The sequence below is a fragment of the Geotrypetes seraphini genome, chromosome 7, assembly GCF_902459505.1.
Source record: "Geotrypetes seraphini chromosome 7, aGeoSer1.1, whole genome shotgun sequence".
Taxonomy (NCBI): domain Eukaryota; kingdom Metazoa; phylum Chordata; class Amphibia; order Gymnophiona; family Dermophiidae; genus Geotrypetes; species Geotrypetes seraphini.
Window position 1 is genome coordinate 24,063,739 of NC_047090.1, and position 12,682 is coordinate 24,076,420.

At 41.7% G+C, this 12,682-nt stretch overlaps 1 protein-coding gene across 1 annotated transcript in view; it reads left to right on the forward strand.

Moving 5' to 3' along the window:
• Nucleotides 1-12,682, forward strand: part of WASHC4 (WASH complex subunit 4) — a 220,004-nt gene that overhangs the window by 32,900 nt on the left and 174,422 nt on the right. The window contains 2 exon segments of the mRNA XM_033950810.1: nt 5,764-5,831; nt 9,310-9,392. Of these exon segments, the coding sequence (XP_033806701.1) occupies nt 5,764-5,831; nt 9,310-9,392 (151 nt within the window).

A 12,682-nucleotide genomic window follows, 5' to 3' on the forward strand; every position in this document is an offset into this window, starting at 1 on the left:
TTTGGTCTAGCATCCATCATCTTCCTTCTGTTCCCCTCATGGTCTGGCATCTCTATCCTTCCCTCCCCCCTGTGGTTTTTAGCATATCTCTCTTCTCATTTCCTCCACTCAGATCTGATCATTCTCTGCTCTCTCTTCCCTTTTCTTCTCTGGTCTTCCTTCTCTATTTTCTGCCTCCATCTAAATTAAATTCTTTCTTACTATTTAGTCCCGTTTCCCTCTTTTCACTGTGTCTACACACAGCTTGTCACCCCTTTCCCTCACCCCTCCATTATCTTACTATTTTCTTCCCCCTTTATTTATCTCCTCCTTCCATCCAGTATGTGTTCTTTCCCCACTTCCATTCAGCATCTGCTCTCCCTTCTCAACTGACATCCATCTGCCTTCTGCTCTCTCTCCCTTCTTCTCACTTCCATCATCTGTCCCCTTCTCTCTCTCTCTCATCTCCTCCATTCCATCATCTGCCCCTTCTCTCTCTCTCTCTCTCCCCCCCCCCCCCCAACTTCCATCATCTGCCCCCCTTCCCCTCACCTTTGTGGGTCACTTTCTTTCCCCTGAGGGTGGCTCATGTCACAGGGGAAGCTTTGGCCGAGCAGAACCGCTTGATTGACAGTGGAACTTACTTGATTGATGTCGATGCTGGGGCCCGTTGCCGTTTGAAGGAAAAAAAAAAAGGTGGAAAAAAGGAACCTGTAAAGGCGAGAGGAAGGGAAACCTCCAGGACAGCTGCTTTTTGCCCTCCTTCAGCGGCCCAAGAGTTCAGACCAGCAGCGGCAGCTCTGTATGCTTTTAACTTCGGCACAGAGCTGCCCCTAATCAATAGTTTAGCGCGGTTTCATGAGGCAGCCTCGGGGCCTTTGATAGCCGGCCCGCTTCGATGATGCGATGTGGGCCGGCCTAGCAAAGGCCCCGAGGCTGCCTTATGAAACCGCGCTAAACTATTGATTAGGGGCAGCTCTGTGCCGAAGTTAAAAGCATACACAGCTGCCGCTGCTGGTCTGGAGGTACGGAGACAAGGCAGGAGGCAAACGCGGTGGAAGGCAGGAGTCCCGGCGAAGGCAGGAGTCCCGGCACAGCGACTGCAACAGGAAGTTGCAAGTCAGCTGACGCCGGCCTTTCGTTGCGGCGGGGACCGAATCCTTCGCGGACCGGCAAGATTTTGTTTGCGGACCGGCGGTTGAAGAACTGTGCTCTACACTGTGTGCGCTGTGACGAGAAACTTGTGCGCTGCGAGGTAATATTTTGTGCGTCAGCGCACCCCAGCGCAGCTTAGCGGGAACACTATAGTAACTCCTCAGTATAAGGTTGCCTCTGAAATTAGTGTAGAAAGGGACTGGAGACTTTCCTTACCAAACCTGTGTACAGTCAGGTCTGGTGTTGGTGGCTGCAACCAACGCAGTTGCCCTAGGGTCTGAATGTTGCCTGATAGAAACAGAGAAACATGACTGCAGATAAAGGCCAAATGGCCCATCCACAGCATCCACTGTACGTTAGTTCCATGGAAATTATTTAAAAGTCTTAGTCATATTCCCTCTCTCCCACCTTTCTTCCAGTCTTCCAGCATATACTGTACATATTTAGGTCTATAAATCTGTCCTCATATCTTTATACAAAAGAAAACAAGTGGGGAGTGGGGCAGACCACGTCAACCTTGGGGACAATCTTTATTCCAATTTGCACAGAAATAGTAAATATAAAACCATATATAATAAATAGCCTTAAAGCAGAATGTCCTTGTTGTAAAGGATCCAATGGATGACCCGACATGGCCGTGTTTAGGCCTTCAGATTGAGGCCTGCTCAGGGGTGTGATTATGGGTCTAAAAGTAAATCCACTTTACATGAAAAAAGATCAAGACATTATAAATAAATTACAAACTGAATATAGCTTATATCGATAAACCAAAATATCAAAATAAAACTGACCAATTTTATTGCTTCACTTTGGACCAAATCCTTCCTGTTTTATATTTCTTTGAAAGTGTTGTCCCTAGAATTGCACACAGTATTCTGAATGGAGCCTCACTAGAGACTTATACAATGGCAATATCGCCTCTTTAATTTTTTTCCTACTGACCATTTTCTGGCTTTGACAGTCATCTTTTCTACCTGTTTTGCCACTTTAAGATAATCAAATACAATCACTCTCAAGTCCCTCTTTTTTTGTACACAGAAGTACTTCATTCTCTATACCAATGTTTCTCAAATTCTTCAACCAAAGTACCCCCTAAGTTCAACAACTATCAACTGAGTGCCCCTGACCCCACCCCCATAATAGTACTAATTGTAATACAATTTCTTCCATCCATTTTTCATTTACACACAATATAATCTTATTAATACATAATGGTAACCACAAAATTTAAAAACCACAAAGCACACTGTACGCAGAGAAAATGTTAATTATTTATATTCATGTTTTGGTTTTTTTTTTTTTCAAAGAGGTTAAGGCAGATGACTAAAAAAATGCAATGTCATGTCGGTTACAACTATAGAAAAATAGACAAATATATGGCTCCTTTTACAAAGCCGCGCTAGCGGGATTAGTGTGTGCTAGCCGAAAATCTACCACCTGCTTAAAAGGAGGCGGTAGCGGCTAGCACGTGCGGCAATTTAGCGCGGCTTTGTAAAAGGAGCCCATAGTGCAGAATATAGATGGTGGATATAAATTCTCAAAACTGACACATTTTGATCACTAAATTGAAAATAAAATCATTTTTCCTATCTTTGTTGTCTGGTGATTTCATGAGTCTCTGGTTGCACTTACTTCTGACTGTGCATTCAATATTTCTTTCTTTCTGCCTCCTGCACGCTTCCTCTCTTCTGGACCTCATTCCCTTCCCCAACCAACATCTCTCTCTGTCCTTCCATGAATCCAACTTTTCTTCCTCTCTTCTCCACCCCTATTGGCAACATGTCTCCCTCAGTCTCTCTCTCTCTCGCACACTGTCCATTTGTTTTGAGAGATCCAGGCATCTCTGCCACATCCAACATTTCTCCCTCTCATCTCCCGGATCATTTTTCACCACTGCCTACCAGCCCCATGCCCATTTCTCCTTCTATCACTCCTCTCCAGCACTATGCCACATTTCTCCTTCCATCACTGCCCAACATTCCTCTGCCTTGCATCCCCTTCAATCTGTCCCTCTGTTCCCACTCCACCACTATATCCAACATTTCTCCCATGAAAAAGGATCTTCAAAAGTTAGAGGAATGGTCTAATATCTGGCAACTAAAATTCAGTGCAAAGAAATGCAGAGTAATGCATTTGGGGATTAATAATCGGAAGGAACTGCATATGCTGGGAGGTGAGAGGCTGATATGCACGGAGGGGGAGAAAGACCTTGGGGTGATAGTGTCCAAAGATCTAAAGGCAAAAAAACAGTGCGACAAGGTGGTGGCTGCTGCCAGAAGGATGATGGGCTGTATAAAGAGAGACATAACCAGTAGAAGAAATAAGGTGTTGATGCCCCTGTACAGGTCGTTGGTGAGGCCCCATTTGGAGTATTGTGTTCAGTTTTGGAAACTGTATCTGGCGAAGGACATAAGAAGACTTGAAGCGGTCCAGGGGAGGGTGACGAAAATGATAGGAGGTTTGTGCCAAAAGACCTTTGAGGAGAGACTGGAAGCCCTGAATAGAGGAAAGGAGGGACAGGGAAGACATGATTCAGACGTTCAAATACTTGAAAGGTATTAACATAGAACAAAATCTTTCCAAGAGAAAGGAAAATGGTAAAACCAGAAGGCATAATTTGAGGCTGAGGGGTGGGAGACTGAAGAGCAATGTAAGGAAATTTTTCTTTAAGGAGAGGGTGGTGGATGCCTGGAATGCGCTCCTGAGAGAGGTGGTGAAGAGGAAAATGGTGACGGAGTTCAAAAAAGCGTGGGATGAACACAGAGGATCTAGAATCAGAAAATAATAGTAAATATTGAAGAACTAAGGCCAGTACTGGGCAGACTTGCATGGTCTGTGTCTGTATATGGCTGTTTAGCTGGGGAGGACTTCAATGACTGGGGATGGGGTAGATGGGCTGGAGTGAACTTTGATGGAGACTTCAGTAGTTGGAACCTAAGCACAGTACTGGGAAGAGTTTTGGATTCTTGCCCAGAAATAGCTAAGAAAAAAAAAAAAATTAATTGAATCAGGTTGGGCAGACTGGATGGACCATTCGGGTCTTTATCTGCCATCATCTACTATGTTACTATGTATCCTCCTATTCCCCATGCATCTCTACATCACTCATCTTTCTCTATGCACAGTTTTCCTTTCCCTATGTGCACCATTTCTTTCCCTCTCATCACACATTAATGCCCAACAATTCTCCCTTTCTATTCCCTCCCTTCTATGTCCCAAGTTAGTGCCCTCTTCCTCCCTCCTTTTTGTGCCCCATGTTCATGCCCCTACCTTCCTTCTGTGTCCTGAGTTTGTGCACCCCTCCCTCTCCCTGTCTTTAACTCAAAATCGTGCCCCTGCAATGTTCCAAACGTGCTCCATCCTCCCCCTCCTTCCTTTCATCCCTTTGTTCCAGAAAGATCTTGTCGCCTTACTTGTTCGAGCCGCACTCACTCGCTCCTTCTGCTTTCAGCAGCACTTGGGGGGGGGGGGGAGACGCACAGGCAGCAATTAACATGCTGCACTTGGCTGCCCCACAAGTCCTTCCCTCTGACATCAACTCTGATATCAGAGAAGGTTTCCGGGTCAGCTACTGAATCCTTACAACAGTCTCCGTCTCTGGCAGTGTTCAAGGCCCAGTAAAAAGCCTACCTCTTTGAGAGTGCTTTTGACTCCTAACTCCTCTCACCTTGGGTTCTGCATTCCCAACCCTATATGTCATGTCTGTCCAAGTTAGGTTGTAAACGCTTTCAAACAGGGACTATCTATAAATGTCAAAAAGGACAGCGCTGCGTATGCCTTTCAGCACTATATAAGTGATAGAGTAGTAGTAGTAGTAGTAGTAGCTACATGCAGTGTGTTAATTGCTGCCTGTGCGTCCCCCCCCCCACCAAGTGCCACTGAAGGCAGAAGGAGCAAGTGTGGCAAGCAGGTAACTGGGAACCTCCCTCCTCCGCCCCGCTGACCTGGAAGGCTTCCTCTGACATTAGCGGGAAGCCCTGTGGATTGGCTTGGAGAGGGGGAGGGAGGGCAGACAGGGAAGGGAGACGGGCAGAAAGGAGGGATCCCTGGCAGTGGCTTTAATGACAGGAGGGCAGGGAATATCTTCCGTGGTGGCCAGGCCATGTACCCCTAAGGGTACACGTACCGTGTGTTAAGAAACACTGTTTTATACTATACCATAACATTCCCTTGGATTTTTGTAGCTGAAGTGAGACCCTGCCTTTTTTTTTAGTATTAAATCTTACCCCCCTCCCCTTTTACAAAGCTGCGATAGGCTTTTTTATTGCCGTCTGCGGTGGTATTCGTTCTGATGCTCATAGAATTCCTATGAGCATTGGAGCTAGTACTGCTGCAACCGGCACTAAAAAAAAGCCTAACACAGCTTCATAAAAGGGGGGGGGGTTAGTTGTCAATTTCTGGACCATTCTACAACCTCATTGGATCCCTCCTCTGGGGTGTCTACCCTGTTAAAGAGTTTTAGGCTTCCGGGTCACCGCCAAAATTTCTACCCTTGTTCCCAGCATGTTTAACACTAGCCCTTTGTAAAATAATAGCGTTGATCCAGAATATAAATGAAAGTGTTGATGGATGTACATTTGGTCTAGCTTTTAAAGATTTTCTTTCTTTTTAACTTCTTGGCTTATCCAGCGGCTGAATCCAGCATGGTGGAAGGTGATTCCCAGATACAAATGGGAAGGTTTGTGTCTTTCTTACAGGTAAATGTTTTGCCTCCTATGATTTTAGTACTTAGTTAAGACTTGATAGAGCATTGGTGCAAACTTTGTGAGTGCTTGAGCATCCCTAGTATTACGTGGCACACTAAAGGATTTTGCTCAACTATTTTGAAAGTGGACTGCTCTGACTATATTTGTACTGCAATTCAGCATATGTTCCATCTATTATTTTGCATTTCCATGTCCATGGGATAGATAATCTTCTTTCTGGTAATGGGACATATGAGTCATGATGTCCTGCCCGGTCAGTGTAATTATTTTCCTGATTAATGTCTCAAGACAAATATATTTGTCAGAACTTGAGATCTTTTCATGCCAGTCAGATATTATGAGTACAGTACCATATTATTGTTACAAATGCAATTGAAAGTATACAAGCCATAAATGCTAGTGTTGGTTGTACTCAGATAGTTAGATTGGTTGTTCTACTATGTTTTATTTGATATATATTGTTTATTATACTTGTTATAGAGCAGAAGAGAAGTGTTGGGGAAGTTCTCCATACCTCTCCTTATGTCTCCTATTTTAGTGGTTATCGGCATCTTTTGTACAAACAAAAGAGATGCAATACAGCCCACTGAGGAAGGAGGGGTAGCTAAAGAAATTTGTAGAAGGGTGTTATTGTGGACAATACATTGAAACCTTCTGCCCACTGTGAGGCAGCAGCCAAGAAAGCAAACAAAATGCTAGGAATTATTAGAAAAGGGATGGTAAACAAGACTAAGAATGTTATAATACATCTGTATCGCTCAATGGTGCAACCTCACCTAGAGTATTGCATTCCATTCTGGTCTCCTTATCTCAAAAAAGATATAGCACAATAGAAAAGGTTCAAAGAAGATCAACCAAGATGATCATCATCTCGTATGAGGAAAAAATAAGGAGGTTAGCACTCTTCAGCTTGGAAAAGACAGCTGAGGGAAGATATGATTGAAGTCTACAAAATCCTAAGTTGTGTAGAATGGATTCAAGTGGATCGATTTCCCCCCCCCCCCCAGTCAAGATTTTCAAAGACTAGGGCACACTCGAAGTTATAGAGTAATACCAATACCAATAGGAGGAAATATTTTTTCACTTGGAGCAGTGGTTCCCAAACCTGTCCTGGGGGACCCCCAGCCAGTCAGGTTTCCAGATATCCCTAATGAATATGCATGAGAGAGATTTGCATACCTGTCATTTCCATTATATGCAAATCTCTCTCATGCATATTCATTAGGGATATCTGGAAAACCTGACTGGCTTAGGGGTCCCCCAGGACAGGTTTGGGAACCACTGACTTGGAGAATAGTTAAACTCTGGAACGCGTTGGCAGAGAGTGTGGTAAGAGTGGTTAATGTATGGTTTTAAAAAAAAGTTTAACACAAGCAAAAAAATTGATCCCGGAGAGTCCACAGAGAAAAACTATCTTTAGATAGATGTTTCCTTCAAAAAGCATTTTATTTAAAAAAAAAAATCAGATTTTTAAAAAATGTAACTTTTTTTTGTTGTTTTTTAATCATCGATTTTTATCTACCGTGCCAAACTGGCTTAACTAGTTTCAGAAATACTTATAAAATTAATCAAAGTCCTAATGCATATTGGTCAGACTTCCAAGACATACAATGGCTTCACCTAGACAGACTCTACAAAAAATACAATCATGCGGCATGCGACCTCAATCACATTCTCACAGAAGGCCAATTTCCGTAAGATCTCTCAGAGATTATCATAACCCCTTTCCTGAAAGACCCTAAGGGAGCCACAGATCAACCATCCAATTACAGACCCATAGCCTCAATACCACTATATGCCAAGATAATGGAAGGCTTCATAGCAAAACTCCTCTTCGAATACCTAGAAAACCACAATTTACTCCATCCTTCACAATCAGGCTTCAGAGGCCAACACAGTACAGGAACATTACTACTCTCTCTCCTAGACACAGCCAAACACCTAAGCAAAAGCAAAAAAATGTGGCTCATTCAACTAGACCTCACCGCAGCATTTGACCTGGTAGATCACGACATCTTACTACAAACACTGGAGGCAATAGGAATTGCAGCCAGAGTCTACAACTGGTTTGAAGGATTCCTCTGCTCAAGAAAATACAGAATCAAAACAAAGGAAGAACAATCTGAAACCTGGAACAAACCCTGCGGAGTCCCCCAAGGTTCGCCACTATACCCAACACTCTTCAACCTCTACATAGCCACACTCGGCACATGCCTAGACAAATTAGACATAATCTCATACAGCTACGCAGATGATATCACCATCATCTTGCCTTTCGACCAATCCACCAATAACACAACAATCAAAATACATACAACACTAGAAACAATATCACAGTGGATGAGAGACCACAAACTAAAGTTGAACCAAGACAAAAACCAAATTCCTACTTATAGAAAAAAACAAAACACCCTCCATAACAAACTTAGAATTAAACTCCATCCTTTACCACCTACAACCCAACCTAAAACTGCTGGGAATAATAATAGACAAGGGCTGCACCATGCAAATTCAAATCAGCAAAATGGTCCAGAAGGCATTCGCAACCATGTACAAAATACTTCAACAAAGAACAGTTCTGACTCGTGGTCCAAGCACTAATCCTGGGTCTCCTGGACTACTGTAACAGCCTATACCTGTCATGCCCCGCCTATACCTTAAAACAATTACAAACGGTGCAAAACACAGCTCTCAGATTAATATATTCATTGAAAAAATACGATCACATTACCACTGTTTACCAAGACACACACTGGCTCCCAATACAAGCACGCATACAATATAAATTATTTTTCACCCTCTTCAGAGCCCTAAATGGAACTGGTCCCAGCTACCTAAACAAACACCTGATCAGAAATAACACATTAAGACCAAGGAGAACACAGGCTCTTCACCCATCCCCCCAGCAAAAGGCATACAAAACAAAAAACTATATGACGAACTACTAGCCACCAGAGCAGCGAAAATAGACTGCCACCTCTCCAAGCTACTGACCAAGATGACCAACTGCAAAACATTCAGGAAAGAACTGAAAATTATACTTTTCAAAAAATTTGTCAAATGAGCTAATCAAAAACCTTATAAACCCTCCCCCAAAACCCATCGCTCATGCTAGTTGTCAATTCGTGTAAGCTCACTCTATCAACTCTGTAAGCTCCCTGGGAATGCCCAGGTCAACTCCTTTTTGTAAACTGCCTAGAACTGAAAGATATTGGGATAGAAAACACGTAATGTAATGTAATAATGTAATGAATAGTGGTCAGGCAGTACAGTCTGTTTTCATTCATATTTCTTTTTAGCTTCTTTTTGCTCTTGGTAGGTACAAAACTCAATTCTTTTTTTCTGAAGCAATTCTTTCCAAGTTTTGTTTTTAAAGATAGTTTCCAGGTCTCCCTTGAGCCCTCATTAATGCCTTAACCGTATTTTTTTTCTACTTGTCATGCTTTTGACAATTTTATGTTTTTCATAGGAGCTTTCTTGTTTTGTGACACGATGTTACGAAGTGGTAATGAATGCTGTCCATCAACTGGCTTCTCTTTACAACAGCAGCAGGTAACAAACACAGAAGATGTTGCTCTATCTTCCTTTTATTTTATCTATTTTAACAATTGAAGAAAGCATGAGTGTAGAGGGAATTTGGATTTAGCACACATCGTTTCAGTAGTAGCCAAGGTGAGTCACATTCAGATTCAGCAGGTATTATCCTGTCTTCAAGGGACTTACAGTGTAAGTTTTTGTATCTGAGACAATGGAAGGTTAACTTGCCAAAAATCACCAGGGGCATCTGAGAGATTTGAACCCTGGCTCTCCCGGTTTGCAGCTTACTGCTGTATCCATTAGGCTACTGTCCCACTCTTGCTGACAGCTTAAGCTAGTGGTGCACTGGAAAGTGTGCTGTTATCCTGGATCCCCTCTAATTGTCACTAAATCCTAGAGGGTCCACTAGTCAGTCTGTTTTTTCAAGCAACCTACAATGAATATGAATAAAATGGATTTGTATCCACTCGCATGCACAACACTGAATTTCCATGCAGTGGTGTGTTGCAGTTTTTGTATCCTCCAAGGCAGCCTTACCTCTGCAGTCACTTCTGCCACCCATACTGAGCTGGGGTTCATCAGGGTAGGTGATGCCTGTGTGGTCCGCTATCTTGGATTCTGCCGGCTTGGGCTTTCCATGCTGTTTTCTCATAATTTGTCAGCCATAAACTCCGCAGATCTTCTGTCCGGTTAGCCCGTAGTATATTGACGCACGAATATAGCGAGAGAACGGGGAAGAAATCACCGAAAATTTGCAGATCTGCTTTGGGTGTTGTGGAGCTGCAAGTGTTTGCTTCTTACAGCTCCATGCTTCCGCCGGAAGGTCTCCATGCGGTGGTGTGGATGCATATGCATTGAGGATATCCTATAAGTTGGAATGCACAAAGACCAGGTTTTGAGTTACTGTAGTTCTGTGTTCATAAATTTTAATGTATTTTAAAATCTTTTAGGTTTTGAATTAGAGAAGTTTAATTATTCCACATTTATATATGCATATGATATTACGATATTGCTACCTTTTTCAGACAATATAGATCAAGTAAGAAGTGATACAAGTTGTTATATTAATTTATTAGATCAGTGGATGATTGAATTTTAGTTTAAATTAAATAAAAAAGTAGATCACCTATTATTCCCCATCAAGATAATCTTTTGTCGATTTGATAATATTGATTACCAACAATATTAATCGAGAGTCAACTCTCTTCTGCTAATAGGAGGAATACTGGTTGATTAACATAGACAATATTACATCCTCTAATAGTGGAGAAAAAGACCTCAAAGCAGAGCAGGGAAAATACCAAACAGCACATGTCTGTATCAATGTACACCCACTGTCATCACAGGCCAAAAAAACTCCACTCAGAAACTTTAAACAATGAAGTCACACCGGCTTCCTCCTTAGTAGGTAACTGATATAAGCTGTAAATTTTCAAGTCAGCAGGTGGTAATGCAGCATAATGACAATTCAGTGTTCACTATAGCCAATCCAATCGGCTCAGCACAAAGAGAGTTAAAAACCTATTTATCTGCAAAAGTCCATCCACGCTGTAAATCCAAACAGTTATAGTCCCAATGGGAGACCCTGTTTTGCAGATGTCATCAGGGGAGATGTGTTCCACAGCACACTAGCTGGTTGGATGTGCTATGGAACATGTCTCCCCTGATGACACATCAGTGAAATGGGGTCTCCCATTGGGACTATAACTGTTTGGATTTACAGCGTGAATGGACTTTTGCAGATAAATAGGTTGTTAACTCTCTTTGTGCTGAGCTGATTGGATTGGCTATAGTGAACATTGAATTGTCATTATGCTGCATTACCACCTGCTGACTTGAAAATTTACAGGCTACATCAGTTACCTGCTAAGGAGGAAGCCGGTGTGACTACATTGTTTAAAGTTTCTGAGTGGAGTTTTTTTGGCCTGTGATGACAGTGGGTGTACATTGATACAGCCATGTGCTGTTTGGTATTTTCTCTACTCTGCTTTGAGGTCTTATTCTCTACCCTTAGAGCAGGGGTGTCCAATGTCGGTCCTCGAGGGCCGCAATCCAGTCGGGTTTTCAGGATTTCCCCAATGAATATGCATGAGATCTATTAGCATACAATGAAAGCAGTGCATGCAAATAGACCTCATGTATATTCATTGGGGAAATCCTGAAAATCCGACTGGACTGCGGCCCTCGAGGACCGACATTGGACACCCCTGCCTTAGAGCATGTAATATATTCTATGTTAATCAACCGGTATTCCTCCTATTAGCAGAAGAGAGTTGTATTTCAGTTTATACTGTTGGTTTTTCCAACTCTTTCCTGTGGTATTAAATAATATTGATTAACCAATAAATATAGTAATTAAGATTTGGGATGTACAGTTTGATAGTAATCTATTATTGGAATCGCATTTCAATTTTTTGATTAAAATAATCTTTGGGCTGTTCTGGAAGTTGAGTTAGAAAAGAGAGGAGAGTTAGAAAGTATTTTGATCACTATCATTTCCGACTATTAGTTCCATCTCTGTTCTTGTCATTGATAGATTTTGGGCAATCCAAATAAATGATGTTACAATAGTCTGTTAAGTAAATTGCAAACTTGACAAAATACTGCAATTCAGTTAATCTCTGGATTGAAAAAAGGAGACAGAATTACACCATATCTGATAAAGCTCCATTGACTTCCTGTGGAAGTCAGAATATGGTAAATTCTACTGTATTTTTAAAATATATCAAGGAAAAGCTCCATTATATACGTTTCTTTTCCATGCTATTCTGAAGCAGAATTATATGGTTTAAGACAGAATTCTCCATTTTGAGTTCCAAAGGTTAGAGGAATAAAGTATATCAGATTATTTACCTCCTCTATCAAGCTGCAAAACGTTGGAAAAATTTACCAGTTCAATTAACTTCTGATGATAATTCTAAAAGTTTTAAAGAAGGCTCTGAGAACTTATCTGTTTAATGAACATGTGTTAAAGTAGTAGCAAATTTAATGTTGATTTTAAGATTGTAATTCTGGACTCTCTTTCCATTTCTTACTGATATTAGACCACAGTGAACTTTGTTGAAGTATTTGTGGTATATAAATAAATGTATTGTATTAAATTCACTTACAATATTTTAACTTTTATGGCACCACATAAGAATTCTATTGCTGCCTCTGAGAATCCATTTTCTTCTAGGAGTGAGATGCTTACCAGAACATTTAAACTAAATATTATGCTTTCCAGTTTTATTTTCTACTAGTGTTTAAGCCCGTTACATTAATGGGTGCTAGAGTAGATGTCTGTCTGTTTTTTTTATTTTCTT